The sequence below is a fragment of the Salmo salar genome, chromosome 21 (genome assembly GCF_965601325.2).
Source record: "Salmo salar chromosome 21, fSalSal1, whole genome shotgun sequence".
Taxonomy (NCBI): domain Eukaryota; kingdom Metazoa; phylum Chordata; class Actinopteri; order Salmoniformes; family Salmonidae; genus Salmo; species Salmo salar.
The window spans coordinates 51220001-51237643 of NC_138311.1; the positions used below are offsets into that span (position 1 = coordinate 51220001).

Genomic DNA, 17643 nt, shown 5'->3' on the forward strand with positions numbered 1-17643 from the left:
CTTCAAAACCTAGTGCAGTCGTTTTAGTTGTTTTGCCCATATATATGATAACCGGCTTCATCTTTTTGACATTCAAACTTGAAGTACAGGTAAAGAATCCGTATTCTCATTACAGCTCTTGGTGAGCTAACAAATATTGTAGTCTGTACTGCCCCCTTGTGGATTTTATATCACTTACACCTCAGTGAACAAAATGGACTAGAATCTGTCCAGTCTCTCTTTTAGGAACAGGAAGAGGGTTTTTTGAGCTGGTCGACTGGAATGTGAAAGGCCACAGAGACAGTGTATAGCCAGACAACTGGATGTTTCAGCTGAGATCATGACTGTCTGCCTGAACTCTCCCAGGTCCATGCTGATGACAGCACCAAAAACCCTGGGAAATATCACACAAGGTAAGATGGCCCAGGGTTTTTTACATTTATTTTTGACCGGACAAGTTTATATTAGGCAATTGTGAATACTCTCAGGCCTGTCATTTCACAGTATTCAAGTAAAAATCTTTAATCTGTCATGCTAATAATAGTTCTTCTGATGTCCTCTTGTTAGGTGGCAGAGCTGGTCACCAGTGAGTTCTTTAAGCAGGACGACAGAGTAATTCACCAGGAATTTAGTTGAGTTTAAGAAATCTGTATTCCCACAAATAAAAAAAGAGAAGTGATATTGTCTCAATATAATACTGGTATGAAATTATTGTTATTTGAAAATAACATATTTTTGGGCTCAGTTGTGGTCAATTTGCAGTGTTCAAAAATTATTATACATTTTTTTCGGCCCTCCAGCTATTCGAAAAAGAAATCATCCCTTGGCTGAATGTTGAAGCCTACCCCTGACCTAGAATCATGCTCGTACACAAGCCTACTACCTAACACTCCCAAACTCGCTCCTCCGGAACCCAAGGGGTGCACGTTTTGGTTTTTGATAAATCTTTGATTATTTTAATACACAGCTGATTTAAAAAATCTACAAATCATCAAACTTTGATCATTTGAATCAGCTGTGCATTGTTACACAGCTGATCTCCATGTATACTACTGTATTCTCCATGTATACTACTGTATTCTCCATGTATAGTACTGTATTTTCCATGTATACTACTGTATTCTCCATGTATAGTACTGTATTATACATGTATAGTACTGTATTCTCCATGTATACTACTTTATTCTCCATGTATACTACTGTATTCTCCATGTATAGTACTGTATTATACATGTATAGTACTGTATTCTACATGCATAGTACTGTATTCTCCATGTATAGTACTGTATTCTACATGTATAGTACTGTATTCTACATGCATAGTACTGTATTCTCCATGTATAGCACTGTATTCTACACGCATAGTACTGTATTCTACACGTATAGTAATGTGTTCTACACGTATAGTAATGTGTTCTACACGTATAGTAATGTGTTCTACACGTATAGTAATGTGTTCTACACGTATAGTAATGTGTTCTACACGTATAGTAATGTGTTCCACACGTATAGTAATGTGTTCCACACCTATAGTAATGTGTTCCACACGTATAGTAATGTGTTCTACACGTATAGTAATGTGTTCTACACGTATAGTAATGTGTTCTACACGTATAGTAATGTGTTCCACACGTATAGTAATGTGTTCCACACGTATAGTAATGTGTTCCACACGTATAGTAATGTGTTCCACACGTATAGTAATGTGTTCCACACGTATAGTAATGTGTTCCACACGTATAGTAATGTGTTCCACACGTATAGTAATGTGTTCCACACGTATAGTAATGTGTTCCACACGTATAGTAATGTGTTCCACACGTATAGTAATGTGTTCTACACGTATAGTAATGTGTTCCACACGTATAGTAGTGTTCTACACGTATAGTAATGTGTTCTACACGTATAGTAATGTGTTCTATACGTATAGTAATGTGTTCCACACGTATAGTAATGTGTTCCACACGTATAGTAATGTGTTCTACACGTATAGTACTGTGTTTTACACGTATAGTAATGTGTTCTACACGTATAGTACTGTGTTCTACACGTATAGTTCTGAGTGAAGCATTAAGGTTAGTGATGAGGATACAATATATTGCATACTTTACTTATTTTCATGCAGGTACTGTATCGTGTGCATCATATCATACTGCAAAGCACTGACAGAGGAATGAATAAGGAGAGTCAGCTCTGTGCTCTCATTGTGTATAGATGTGTGTGTGTGTGTGTGTGTGTGTGTGTGTGTGTGTGTGTGTGTGTGTGTGTGTGTGTGTGTGTGTGTGTGTGTGTGCGTGTCTAAAATCAAATCAAATTGTATTCGTCACATGTGCCAAATACAACCTTAGAGTGAAATGCTTACTTAGGAGCCCTTAACCAACAATGCAGTTTAAGAAAATTACATAACAATAAGGAGGCTATATACAGTGTGTGTCTGTTTGTGTGAGTGAGCCAGGTCATGACCTCTGCAGCAGTGAGTGTGTGTGAGAGACAGAGGAAGACCCATGATAACGACAAGGAGAGTTAGAGACCTGAAGCACAGAGAACCTCTATATCCCCTCTCCTTCTGTCTAACCATGTCTCTCTCTCTGTATCCCCTCTCCTTCTGTCCAACCATGTCTCTCTCTCTCTGTATCCCCTCTCCTTCTGTCTAACCATGTCTCTCTCTCTGTATCCCCTCTCCTTCTGTCTAACCATGTCTCTCTCTCTCTGTATCCCCTCTCCTTCTGTCTAACCATGTCTCTCTCTCTCTCTCTCTGTATCCCCTCTCCTTCTGTCTAACCATGTCTCTCTCTCTGTATCCCCTCTCCTTCTGTCTAACCATGTCTCTCTCTCTCTGTATCCCCTCTCCTTCTGTCTAACCATGTCTCTCTCTCTCTGTATCCCCTCTCCTTCTGTCTAACCATGTCTCTCTCTCTCTCTGTATCCCCTCTCCTTCTGTCTAACCATGTCTCTCTCTCTGTATCCCCTCTCCTTCTGTCCAACCATGTCTCTCTCCCTCTGTATCCCCTCTCCTTCTGTCTAACCATGTCTCTCTCTCTGTATCCCCTCTCCTTCTGTCTAACCATGTCTCTTTACAGGAAGGAACAGACAATGATGGTCAGCGTCAGCTATCTTAATCTACACAGACAAGCTAAACGCTTGTTATACACTTCCTCATCTTGCCACATAGACAAAGAGGTTGGACTTCTCTATAAAAGCTGAGAGCCACAACTCTGTTCGTTGAGCTTTCAACTCTGACTATTCTTAGTGACGGTTGTTTCATTTTTTGCAAATCTTATAATAAAATTGTTGTCTCTCTTCCTATATAATTTCTCTGACAATTCTTGCATGGGTTTTTGTTTTTTTGTTTAGTACAGTAGTGGCAAAAGTTTTGAGAATGACACAAATATTAATTTCCTCAAAGTTTTCTGCCTCAGTGTCTTTAGATATTTTTGTCAGATGTTACTATGGAATACTGAAGTATAATTACAAGCATTTCATAAGTGTCAAAGGCTTTTATTGACAATTACATGAAGTTGATGCAAAGAGTCAATATTTGCAATGTTGACCCTTCTTTTTCAAGACCTCTGCAATCCGCCCTGGCATGCTGTCAATTAACCTGTCAAGGTGAAGGGGGCAGTATTTTCACGGCCGGATGAAAAGCGTACCCAAATTAAATTGGTTACTACTCTGGCCCAGAAACTAGAATATGCATATTATTAGTAGATTTGGATAGAAAACACTCTGACGTTTGTAAAACTGTTTGAATGATGTCTGTGAGTATAACAGAACTCATATGGCAGGCAAAAACCTAAGAAAAATCCAACCAGGAAGTGGGAGATCTGAGAATTGTAGTTCTTCTTTTGAATCCCTATCGAAGCTACAGTGTCTGTGGGGTCACGTTGCACTTCCTAAGGCTTCCATTGGCTGTCAACAGCCTTCAGAAAGTTCTTTCAGCCTTCTCCTGTTACTGGGCAGTTACTATAATAGTAGCTCAGTCAATGAGTGGACTGCCTATGGACAAAGCACTTGGTGATGCGCGAGCCCGATAGCGCGCCCCTCCTTCTTTTTCTCCTGGAATGAATACGCTGTTGTCCGGTTGGAATATTATCGCATTTTTACGTTAAAAATACCATAAAGATTGATTGTAAACAACGTTTGACATGCTTCTCAGAACGGTAATGGAACATTTTGACTTTTCGTGTCTCGAATTACGCTCGCGCATTATGCCTTTGGATAGTGACCTGAAAGCACGAACAAAACGGAGGTATTTGGACATAAATATGGATTATTTTGAACAAAAACAACATTTCTTGTGGAAGTAGCAGTCCTTGGAGTGCATTCTGACAAAGATCAGCAAAGGTAAGAGAATATTTATAATACTAATTCTGAGTTTAGGTGATCCCAGAACTTGGTGGGTGTCTGCATAGCTTGCTTTGATGGCGAGTTATGTACTCAGAATATTGAAAAATGTGCTTTCACCGAAAAGCTATTTCAAAATCTGACACAGCGGTTGCATCAAGGAGTACTGTATCTATAATTCTTAAAATAATTGTTATGTATTTTGTCAACGTTTATGATGAGTATTTTTGTAATTTGTTGTGCTCATTCAACGGAAGTTTTTGGTGGGAATACATTTTCTGAACATCACGCGCCAATGTAAAATGCTGTTTTTGGATATAAATATGAACTTTATCGAACAAAACATACATGTATTGTGTAACATGATGTCCTAGGAGTGTCATCTGATGAAGATCGTCAAAGGTTAGTGCTTCATTTAGCTGTGTTTTGGGTTTTATTGACACATCTTGCTTGGAAAATGGCTGTGTGGTTATTTTTGTCTATGTACTCTCCTAACATAATCTAATGTTTTGCTTTTGCTGTAAAGCCTTTTTGAAATCGGACAATGTGGTTACATCAAGGAGAAGTGTATCTTTAAAATGGTGTAAAATAGTTGTATGTTTGAGAAATTGAAATTATGATATTTTTGCTGTTTTGTATTTCGCGCCATGCTATTTCACTGGCTGTTGAATAGTGTGGGACGGTCACGTCCCACCTAGCCCAGAGAAGTTTAACTTCTGGGCCACATCCTGACTGATGGCAGCCCATTCTTGCATAATCAATGCTTGGAGTTTGTCAGAATTTGTGGGTTTTTGTTTGTATCGATGGTTTGTTCCGAGAGCCACTTAGTTATCACTTTTGCCTTATAGCAAGGTGCTCCATCATGCTGGAAAAGGTATTGTTCGTCACCAAACTGTTCCTGGATGGTTGGGAGAAGTTGCTCTCAGAGGATGTGTTGGTACCATTCTTTATTCATGGCTGTGTTCTTAGGCAAAATTGTGAGTGAGCCCACTCCCTTGGCTGAGAAGCAACCCCACACATGAATGGTCTCAGGATGCTTTACTGTTGGCATGACACAGGACTGATGGTAGCGCTCACCTTGTCTTCTCCGGACAAGCTTTTTCCAGATGCCCCAAACAATCGGAAAGGGGATTCATCAGAGAAAATGACTTTACCCCAGTCCTCAGCAATCCAATCCCTGTACCTTTTTCAGAATATCAGTCTGTCCCTGATGTTTTTCCTGGAGAGAAGTGGCTTCTTTGCTGCCCTTCTTGACACCAGGCCATCCTCCAAAAGTCTTTGCCTCACTGTGCTTGCAGATGCACTCACACTTGCCTGCTGCCATTTCTGAGCAAGCTCTGTACTGGTGGTGCCCCGATCCCGCAGCTGAATCAACTTTAGGAGACGATCCTGGCGCTTGCTGGACTGTCTTGGGCGCCCTGAAGCCTTCTTCACAACAATTGAACTGCTCTCCTTGAAGTTCTTGATGATCCGATAAATGGTTGATTTAGGTGCAATCTTACTGGCAGCAATATCCTTGCCTGTGAAGCTCTTTTTGTGCAAAGCAATGATGATGGCACGTGTTTCCTTGCAGTTAACCATGATTGACAGAGGAAGAACAATGACTCCAAGCACCACCCTCCTTTTGAAGCTTCCAGTCTGTTATTCAAACTCAATCAGCATGACAGAGTGATCTCCAGCCTTGTCCTCGTCAACACTCACACCTGTGTTAACGAGAGAATCACTGACATGATGTCAGCTGGTCCTTTTGTGGCAGGGTTGAAATGCAGTGGAAATGTTTTTTGGGGATTCAGTTCATTTGCATCGCAAAGAGGGACTTTGCAATTAAGTGCAATTGATCTGATCACTCTTCATAACATTCTGGAGTATATGCAAATTTCCATCATACAAACTGAGGCAGCAGACTTTGTGAAAATTAATATTTGTGTCATTCTCAAAACCTTTGGCCACGACTGTACATTATTTATTTTTTTGCACAGTGAATAATGTACTTAGTGCTGAAGGTAATCTTCCTTTATCTAACCTTCTCACTATCGCTCTCTCTCTCTCTCTCTCTCTCTCTCTCTTCTGGCATTGGTGGAAATCAACCCCCAGCTCCAGTCAATGGTTGACTTGATCTGGGCTAACACACCCAAGTGGGAGGAACTGGACAAAGAGAGACAACACAGCCAGAGCGAGTCCAAACCCACAAGCCCTTGCAGCAGTGACACCGCAGAAACAAGAAGTTGTTCTTTGGGTGACACACCTTGCTGTGCAGGTGACCCTCCTAAACTAGCAAGCAAACTCCTGCTACCTTTCCAGGCAATCTTTCCTCTACCTCTTAGCTTCTTCACTCTTCACCACAGCATGAAAAATACCAATCTTTCCTCTACCTCTTAGCTTCTTCACTCTTCACCGCAGCATGAAAAATACCAATCTTTCCTCTACCTCTTAGCTTCTTCACTCTTCACCGCAGCATGAAAAATACCAATCTTTCCTCTACCTCTTAGCTTCTTCACTCTTCACCGCAGCATGAAAAATAGGCATTGCAGCGCATTCATAGATTGACCAGGTGAATCCAGGTGAAAGCTATGATCCCTTATTGATGTCACTTGTTAAATCCACTTCAATCAGAGTAGATGAAGGGGACAGAGACAGGTTTTTAAGCCTTGAGACAATTGTGTGCCATTCAGAAGGGGCAAGACAAAATATTTGAGTGCCTTTGAACAGGGTATTGTAGTAGGTGCCAGGTGCACCAATTTGAGTGTGTCAAGAACTGCAATGCTGCTGGGTTTTTCACGCTCAACAGTTTCCCTGTGTGTATCAAGAATGATCCACCACCTAAAGGACATCAAGAAAACTTGACAACTGTAGGAAGCATTGGAGTCAACATGGGCCAGCATCCCTGTGGAACTCTTAACACACCTTGTAGTGTCCATGACCTGACGAATTGAGGCTGTTCTGAGGTCAAAGGGGGACGGGGGACAGGGGGGATGCAACTCAATATAAGGAAGGTGTTCCTAATGTTTGGTATACTCAGTGTATGTAATGTTACATTAGAAATATTACTGAAGGGTATTGAATATACACTGTATATACAAAAGTATGTGGACACCCCTTCAAATGACTGGATTCGGCTATTTTAGCCACACCTGTTGCTGACAGGTGTCTAAAATCAAGCACACAGCCATGCAATCTCCTTTGACAAACATTGTCAGTAGAATGGCCTTACTGAAGAGCTAAGTGACTTTCAACATGGCACTGTCATAGGATGCCACCTTTTCAACAAGTCAGTTCATCACATTTCTGCCCTGCTAGAGCTGCCCCGGTCAACTGTTAAGTGCTGTTATTGTGATGTGGAAACATCTAGGAGCAACAACGGCTCAGCTGCGAAGTGGTTGGCCACAAAAGCTCACAGAACGGAACCGCCGAGTGCTGAAGCGCGTAAAAATCGTCTGTCCTCGGTTGCAACACTCATTACCGCGTTCCAAACTGCCTGTAGAAGCAACGTCAGCACAAGAACTGTTCATTGGGAGCTTCATTAAATGGGTTTCCATGGCCGAACAGCCGCACACAAGCCTAAGATCACCATGTGCAATACCAAGCGTCTGCTGGAGTGGTGTAAAGCTTGCCGCATTTGGACTCTGGAGCAGTGGAAACATTCTCTGGAGTGACGAATCCCGCTTCACCATCTGGCAATCCGACGGATGAATCTGGGTTTGACGGAGGCCAAGAGAATGCTACCTGCCCGAATGCATAGAGCCAACTGTCAAGTTTGGTAGAGGAGGAATAACGTTTTGGGTCTCTTTTTCATGGTTCGGGCTCGGCCCCTTAGTTCCAGTAAAGGGAAATCTTAAAGATACAGCATACAATGACATTCTGGACGATTTTGTGCTTCCAACTTTGTGTCAACAGTTTGGGGAAGGCCCTTTCCCGTTTTAGCATGACAATGCCCCCGTGCACAAAGCGAGGTCCATACAGAAATGGTTTGTCGAGATCGGTGTGGAAGAACTTGACTGGCCTGCACAGAGTCCTGACCTTAACCCCATCGAACACCTTTTCGCCCAACATCAGTGCCCGACCTCACTAATGCTCTTGTGGTTGAATAGAAGCAAGTCCCCTTAGCAATGTTCCAACATCTAGGGGAATGCCTTCCCAGAAGAGAGGAGGCTGTTATAGCAGCAAAGGGGGGACCAACTCCATATTGATGCCCATGATTTTGGAATGAGATGTTCGACGAGCAGGTGTCCACATACTTTTGTTACATGTTACATTAGAAGTCTTACTATGTCATGTTACATTAGAAGTCTTACTATGTCATGTTACGTACATTAAAGCCTTACGATGTCATATTACATACATTAGAAGTCTTACTATATCATGTTACATACATTATAAGTCTTACTATGTCATGTTACATACATTAGAAGTCTTATTATGTCATGTTACATTAGAAGTCTTACTATTTCATGTTACATTAGAAGTCTTACTATGTCATGTTACATTATGTCTTACTATATAAACTCAGCAAAAAAAGAAACGTCCCTTTTTCAGGACCCTGTCTTTCAAAGATAATTCGTAAAAATCCAAATAACTTCACAGATCTTCATTGTAAAGGGTAACACTGTTTTAACACTGTTTCCCATGCTTGTTCAATAAACCATAAACAATTAATGAACATGCACCTATGGAATGGTCGTTAAGACACTAACAGCTTACAGACGATAGGCAATTAAGGTCACAGTTATGAAAACTTAGGACACTAAAGAGGCCTTTCTACTGACTCTGAAAAACACCAAAAGAAAGATGCCCAGGGTCCCTGCTCATCTGCGTGAACATGCCTTAGGCATGCTGCAAGGAGGCATGAGGACTGCAGATGTGGCCAGGGCAATAAATTGCAATGTCCGTACTGTGAGACGCCTAAGACAGCGCTACAGGGAGACAGGACAGACAGCTGATCGTCCTCGCAGTGGCAGACCACGTGTAACAACACAGGATCGATACATCCAAACATCACACCTGCGGGACAGGTACAGGATGGCAACAACAACTGCCCGAGTTATACCAGGAACGCACAATCCCTCCATCAGTGGTCAGACTGTCCGCAATAGGCTGAGAGAGGCTGGACTGAGGGCTTGTAGGCCTGTTGTAAGACAGGTCCTCACCAGACATCACCGGCAACAACGTTGCCTATGGGCACAAACCCACCGTCGCTGGACCAGATAGGACTGGCAAAAAGTGCTCTTCACTGACCAGTTGCGGTTTTGTCTCACCAGGGGTGATGGTCGGATTGTCACGTCCTGACCAGTAAAAGGGGTTATTTGTCATTGTAGTTTGGTCAGGGCGTGGCAGGGGTTGTTTGTTTTGTGTGTTTTGGTGTTTTTGATTTGTGTTCTATGTTTCTATATCTATGGTTAAATCTAGTTTTCTATTTCTATGTTGGTTTTTGGGCATGACCTCCAATTAGAGGCAGCTGGTTGTCGTTGTCTCTAATTGGAGGCCATAGGCAACAAAGGAGTGGCTCAAGAAGAAGCACATTAAGGTCCTGGAGTGGCCTAGCCAGTCTCCAGACCTTAATCCCATAGAAAATCTGTGGAGGGAGCTGAAGGTTCGAGTTGCCAAATGTCAGCCTTGAAACCTTAATGACTTGGAGAAGATCTGCAAAGAGAAGTGGGACAAAATCCCTCCTGAGATGTGTGCAAACCTGGTGGCCAACTACAAGAAACGTCTGACCTCTGTGATTGCCAACAAGGGTTTTGCCACCAAGTACTAAGTCATGTTTTGCAGAGGGGTCAAATACTTATTTCCCTCATTAAAATGCAAATCATTTTATAACATTTTTGACATGCGTTTTTCTGGATTTTTTTGTTGTTATTCTGTCTCTCAATGTTCAAATAAACCTACCATTAAAATGATAGACTGATCATTTCTTTGTCAGTGGGCAAATGTACAAAATCAGCAGGGGATCAAATACTTTTTTCCCTCACTGTATGTCATGTTACATTAGAAGTATTTCTGACCCAGAATAGTTGTTTTATATGCCACATGATTGAAAAAGGGATCAATCTGATCATTTCACATTTGCTGAATAATTTCAACTACGTGCTTGTTATTAGTCTGTAGATTACCACTGCAATGCAAATGTTATACTATTGTGCATGTTGATTCAACAGAGAATGCCTATATGTTTAACTGCTGATGCCATTTCAGCTGAGGAAAAAGTTTATCGGGAATGTCACACAAATAGTGTAACGGCAGCTCTTTCCTTGCTTGTGCACCTCAGAATACCTCGTCATACACTACAAAACGACCCTTCCAAAGCCACAGATTGATGATTCAGAAAAACTTACAAATTGTCCTATTGCATTTACATTTAAGTCATTTAGCAGACGCTCTTATCCAGAGCGACTTACAAATTGGTGGATTCACCTTATGATATCCAGTGGAACAACCACTTTACAATAGTGCATCTAAATCTTTTAAGGGGGGGGGGGGGGGGGTTAGAAGGATTACTTTATCCTATCCCAGTTATTCCTTAAAGAGGTGGGGTTTCAGGTGTCTCCAGAAGGTGGTGATTGACTCCGCTGTCCTGGCGTCGTGAGGGAGCTTGTTCCACCATTGGGGTGCCCGAGCAGCGAAGTTTTGACTGGGCTGAGCGGGAACTGTGCTTCCTCAGAGGTAGGGAGGCGAGCAGGCCAGAAGTGGATGAATTAAAGGGAAAGTGCGAACACAGTTGGATCCCTGTAGAACAGAAAGGACCATGGTGTAGCTACATTAGCTTCCATTTTTTACTTTTATTTAGGCTATGAATTGTGTTGTAGATTTGTTCATTGGAGTAAATAAATAATAATTGCTGTGTGCATTGTGTGGTATGGATCTTTGCATGACTACAGTATTGAAATCAACCAATTGCTATGGATGTAGCAACAAAAAAAATAGAACCAATAAATACCTCGTATGTTGAACTTTATTATGAATATGCATTACGTCACGGACAAACAGAGACATTTCCTGTCAACTGCATTTCTATTCAACCGATTGGTGTCATTCTGTTATCTGAAAAATATCCAGACTACTGCTTGTTTTATTTCAATGTATTTACTGCACAAACGTCATTGATAAAAGGTACTTAAATGTTAATAACTTTAAGAATTGAAAAATAACACAAAAAAAAGTACATGCATAACATTCAGATTTCAAGCTCTCATTTAAGTTCTCTTTCAGGAACCATCACAGGAAGTAAAAGCATGAAACTGATTAGATAAAACGCTGTCTCCGGCTCCACCATTTCCTTTGACAACATGTTCATTGGAGGTGGAGAGGTGAGATACTTGGGCAGGAAGGTGACAATGCACTGTGGGAAAGCTGCGAGGCTGAGAACAGGAGGAACACAGTCACGCAGTAGTGACAGGAAAACGGTAGCAATACATTTCATGTATCTTAGTCTAGCACCGTACAGTAGAATCCCATGTCTGACTTTAGGATTGGGCACAACATCGACACATGCCTCGCAAAGACGCCAAACTTATACGCATAATCATCTGTAAATTGTGACAAAGGTACAATTATCTTTCACTCAAATGTATCCTTTCCAACAAAACCACAACACTGGGACCCTCACCAGGGAACAGACAATTTAGTCGGATGTATTTTTGTCTAAATACAACCTCTCTTGCTTGTAGGCAATTGTTTTTTTTTTAAAGTAGTGACAAAATATTGTAATTGAATTTAAAGAAAATGTTTTTCATTGACATGAACATGTAACATTTAAAGTAACAAATATGAACACATTTTGATATTTGTAAATTTGCATATCTGAATTGAATAAAAATATGTATAATCAGGTTATAGGTTCATGTATTAACTGTATGAATGTCCCATACATTTAACTATACAGCATGTACAGACCTATACATCCAGGATGTTTGCATGGTCTGTATAAAGCAGTGAAACAGTTGTGCTGAAAGTCTTTGGTACAAACATGGGTTTTGGGATTCAGTCGTCTGTAACATGTTCACACTAAAAGCATGTATGATTCAAGTACATTGTCCACAAACTGAACTCTGTATGACAGGCAAAGACCATGCAAGGTCAAATCTAAAATAAAACATCAATTAAAAAAATAAGTTGTTAAGCATCATATCCTAGTTTCTTCAAACAGTTTAACGTTTGGGTTTGAGGGACATTTTTACCCTGAGGTACATTTTCAGCAGAGGCACGACTTTCAACGTAATATAAATCCTCCTAGGTCGGTACAACAAAATACACATCTCTTAGCAATCATTAATAGTATAAGTAATACAAGGCTTGAGTAGAGAAACAAAGACCCACTGGAAAACAGGAAATCTAGAATGAAGGACACGCACATTATAAGGGAAGATATAGGATGCCATAAACAAACCAGTCAAGCTTCCACAGTGTGTGTGTGTAGGAAAGGGTGAAGATAGACATCTTCAGAAAGGCACAGAGCTTTAGAAAAAGCATTCATCTAGAACTCACTGTTCAAGTAGTGCCAAACACAGGTAAATAAACATCTACCAAAAAAATATCTAGTTAATGAAATTGGCAAGAATTATAGGAAACAATTAAATTGTAGGCAAATATGGGATCACAAAAAGTTAACCTGCATCATGTACAATATGAAAAGGCCATTCTTACGGCGTGTTGTATACACGTGACTGAAATGATCAACAGTACTATCGTTAGTATGATACACTGCTTCATTCACCATATCATCCTGGTTGAGGACATTACTGAGGACCTGACTGCTTCATTCACCATATCATCCTGGTTGAGGACCTGACTGCTTCATTCACCATATCATCCTGGTTGAGGACATTACTGAGGACCTGACTGCTTCATTCACCATATCATCCTGGTTGAGGACATTACTGAGGACCTGACTGCTTCATTCACCATATCATCCTGGTTGAGGACATTACTGAGGACCTGACTGCTTCATTCACCATATCATCCTGGTTGAGGACCTGACTGCTTCATTCACCATATCATCCTGGTTGAGGACATTACTGAGGACCTGACTGCTTCATTCACCATATCATCCTGGTTGAGGACATTACTGAGGACCTGACTGCTTCATTCACCATATCATCCTGGTTGAGGACATTACTGAGGACTTGATGCCATGAGCTTCGAAATGAATCACAGACAATTATTGTTACAGCATGTTAAGTGCAGTAATGTAATGCAAGGCAAGTTATCTGACTGATGTTGACTGCACAACTGACTAAGTCATACCGAAGGTGAAAGACATTGATACTTCTTGTCACATTTAGTAACCATTATTCCAAGAGGCTGTTATAAAATGTCATGTAAATTAGAGGAGGTTTCGGTTGCCGAAAATGTTTTCCGGGTCCACGTATTCCTTAACGGACTTGAGCATCCCGACGCCCACGTTAGAGATGCTGTCCTTCATCCACTCCTTCCGAAGTTTCCCAACTGAAGAGATAGAGGGAAGAAAAACACCAAGGAGGTGAAATCAGCACGCCTGAATGCCCAGGTGGCTGCTGGGAGACAATCAATCTTGTTAGAGTGAGTGAATAAACAGAGGGTGATAAATGCTTTTATTCAGAGAGGAGAAATGTTTTGCATGGCATGATTTATGGAGCCCAACAGCCTATCAAACTCATTAGGCTCTGTGTGTTTCCCGGCTGGCTCTGCCTTTCCTTCTTCTCCCATTCTCCTCCCACAGACGTCACCATGCTGTGTGTGTGTGTGTGTGTGTGTGTGTGTGTGTGTGTGTGTGTGTGTGTTCTCCTCAGGCCGAATAAAACAGCCCTAAAAGTCCAAGCGTGCCATATTCACCCCCCCCCCCCACACACACACACACACACCTTCTGGCCGTGGGCCTGGCCAGGATGCCCAGCAAGGTACCAAGACCAGCACTCTGCTCTACCAGCTGTCCAAACAGACACATTCCAGATTTTCAAGTCTTGCCATAGATTTAAGGCGAAAATCAGGAACATTCACTGTCGTCTCCAGTGTAGATTTGGCCTTAGCTCGATTTCGTTTCATCCAAATTATTATTATTTTATAAAAAACAAACAAAAAAACAACACTTGTCAGGCCTTGCCAATGACAAGCATGCCCGTAACTTGATGCAGCCACCGCCATGCTTGAGAATATGATAGACCACTGCACCACTCTGCAAACTAAGGCACTGCATCGCAGTTGCTAGCTGTGCCACTAGAGATCCTGGTTCGAGTTCAGGCTCTGTCGCAGCCGGCCGCGACGGGGAGACACGTGGGGCGGCGCACAATTGGCCCAGCGTCGTCCGGGTTAGGGGAGGGTTTGGCCGGCAGGGATGTCCTTGTCCCATCGCGCTCTAGCTACTCCTGTGGCGAGCCGGGCGCAGTGCACACTGACACGGTCGCCAGGTGTATGGCGTTTCCTCCGACACATTGGTGTGGCTGACTTCCTTAGTTAAGAGGGCATTGTGTCAAGAAGCTGTGCGGCTTGGTTGGGTCGTGTGTCAAGAAGCATGGCTCTCGAGCCTCGCCCGAGTCCGTACGGGAGTTGCAGCGATGAGACAAGACTAACTGCCAATTGGATATCACGAAATTGGTGAGAAAAAGGGGTAAACGTAATTAAAAAAAAAATGTAAACCTTGACGAGTGGTACTCAGTGATGTGTTGTGTTTGTCTCAAACAAAAAAAGAATTTCTTTGTCACATTTTTTGCAGTTTTACTTTTTGCCTTACTGCAAACAGGAAGCACGTTTTGGAATACTTTTATTCTGTACAGGATTATTTTTTTTCACTCCGTCAATTAGGTTAGTATTGTGGAGTAATTACAATGTTGTTGATCCATCCTCAGAGTTATTAATGGTTATGATAGGAGAACTAACTATTTTAAAGTCACAATTGGCTTCATGGTGAAATCCCTGAGCCGTTTCCTTCCTCCCCAGCACCTGAGTTAGGAAGGACACCTGTTACTTTGTAGTGACTGGGTGTATTGATAAACCATCCAAAAGTGTCATTAAAAACTTCACAACGCTCAAAGAGATATTCAAAGTCTGCTTGTTTAGCTATACCTTTGAGCATGGTGAAGTTATTAATTACACTTTGGATGGTGTATCAATACACCCAGTCACTACAAATATTCCGGCATCTACGTTAGGAAGGACGCCTGTAAGGTAGGAAACCGCTCAGGGATTTCACAATGACGCCAATGGTGACATTAAAACAGTTAGTTTAATGGCTGTGATAGAATAGGAGGATGGATCAACAACATTGTAGTTACTCCACAATACTAACCTAAATGACAGAGTGAAAAGGACAAAGCCTCTACAGAATAATACAAATATTCCAAAACAGGCACCAAATTTAAACTGAAAAAAATGTGGCAAAGAAATTAACTTTATGTCCTGAATACAAAGCTTTATGTTTGGGGTAAATCCAACACAACACAGCACTGAGTACCACTCATCATATTTCCAAGAATGGTGTTGGCTGCAGTTTATGGGTATGTATGCTTGTCATCAGCAAGGACTGGGGAGTTTTTCCAGGTTAAAAAATAAACGTAATAGACTTAAGCACAGGCAAAATCCTAGAGGAAAACCTGGTTCAGTCTGCTTTCCACCAGACACTGGGAGACAAAATCACCTTTCAGCAGGACAATAACCTAAACCACAAGGCCAAATCTACACTGGAGTTGCTTACCAAGAGAACAAATGTATGTTCCTGAGTGACCTAGTTACAGTTTTGACTTAAATATCTATGGCAAGACTGGAAAATGGCTGTCTAGCAATGATCAACAACCAATTTGACAAGAGGTTGAACAATATAAAACAGAATGTGTAAATATTGGTGTGCAAAGCGCTAAGAGACTTACCCAGAAAGACTCACAGCTGTAATCGCTGCCAAATGTGATTCTAACATGTAATGACTCAGGGGGTGGAATACTTCTCTCTGCACACCCTGACCTCGTGTAAACACAGGTTAGAATAATGTAGATTTCCTGTGGTGGCCCCTCCCACCTTGCCTTCACAGACTACATCGGTTTTCTTTGCTACACACCCCAGTGAGACTAGTTCCATTTGTCATGTGTTGATTGTGGGCAGACAAACCGCCTGTCTGCGCCCAGATAGCAGGCTGTTATTAATCACAATTACAGGAGCTGCATCAATATACCCTCCTCCCGGCTGCACACCCTCCTACTCAGCCCTGGCTGGCTGGCTGGGTGGCTGGCTGGGTGGCTGGCTGGCGGCCCACCATTTGGAGGGCAGTAAATACAGGGTGATAACAGCAACATCATTTACCCTGGCCCACTGCCTTCTTATATTAGCAATCTGTTCATTTTTAACCTTCCCCACCTTCAGGAGAAATTGTGATTTAATATTGCAGCTGATTCACTGCGTGCTGTTTCTGACAGGCGTGATGAATAGCCTGAAGTGATGTATGAAAACAGACGAGGCGCCTGGCAATATAGATGAGGCAGCCATTAGGGTTTGCCCTGATAGTTGTTTCACACTCCCTCCCCTGCTCACGTTTCATTTGGCCTGTGTTGAAATGAACAAAGAGCCATTTCTCTGCACTGTGGGAAACTTTGGAGGTGTGAAGGAAGCAATGAATGATCTCCAAGCCAAAACAGGAGGTTTAGAAAAAGACTGGCTCACTTCTATACAGCAGCACAGAGCCTGACAGACTGCCTTCACGGGACTTTAAACCACTGCCGTGCCGTCCATCCACGGGACTTTAAACCACTGCCGTGCCGTCCATCCACGGGACTTTAAACCACTGCCGTGCCGTCCATCCACGGGACTTTAAACCACTGCCGTGCCGTCCATCCACGGGACTTTAAACCACTGCCGTGCCGTCCATCCACGGGACTTTAAACCACTGCCGTGCCGTCCATCCACAGGACTTTAAACCACTGCCGTGCCGTCCATCCACGGGACTTTAAACCACTGCCGTGCCGTCCATCCACGGGACTTTAAACCACTGCCGTGCCGTCCATCCACAGGACTTTAAACCACTGCCGTGCCGTCCATCCACGGGACTTTAAACCACTGCCGTGCCGTCCATCCACGGGACTTTAAACCACTGCCGTGCCGTCCATCCACGGGACTTTAAACCACTGCCGTGCCGTCCATCCACGGGACTTTAAACCACTGCCGTGCCGTCCATCCACGGGACTTTAAACCACTGCCGTGCCGTCCATCCACGGGACTTTAAACCACTGCCGTGCCGTCTATCCACGGGACTTTAAACCACTGCCGTGCCGTCCATCCACAGGCCATTAAACCACTGCCGTGCCGTCCATCCACGGGACTTTAAACCACTGCCGTGCCGTCCATCCACGGGACTTTAAACCACTGCCG

General features: G+C 42.5%; 1 protein-coding gene and 1 long non-coding RNA gene across 5 annotated transcripts in view; one reads left to right on the forward strand and one right to left on the reverse strand.

Annotated features, from left to right (window-relative positions):
- Positions 1–230: 230 nt before the first annotated feature.
- On the forward strand, positions 231–654 carry LOC123729558 (uncharacterized). Its single transcript, XR_014382089.1, has 2 exons — positions 231–392; positions 547–654. It is a non-coding gene; the product is annotated as an uncharacterized LOC123729558 (long non-coding RNA).
- A 10597-nt stretch (positions 655–11251) lies between these two features.
- Positions 11252–17643, reverse strand: part of LOC106582468 (alkyldihydroxyacetonephosphate synthase, peroxisomal) — a 33209-nt gene continuing 26817 nt past the window's right edge. For 2 of the 4 annotated variants that reach the window (XM_082967230.1, XM_082967231.1), the window contains one exon: positions 11252–13761. In XM_082967230.1, coding sequence (XP_082823356.1) covers positions 13640–13761 — 122 coding nt within the window. In that variant the 3' untranslated portion in view covers positions 11252–13639. The remainder of the gene's footprint in view (positions 13762–17643) is intronic. The other 2 variants (XR_014382072.1, XR_014382073.1) reach the window with 2 other exon arrangements.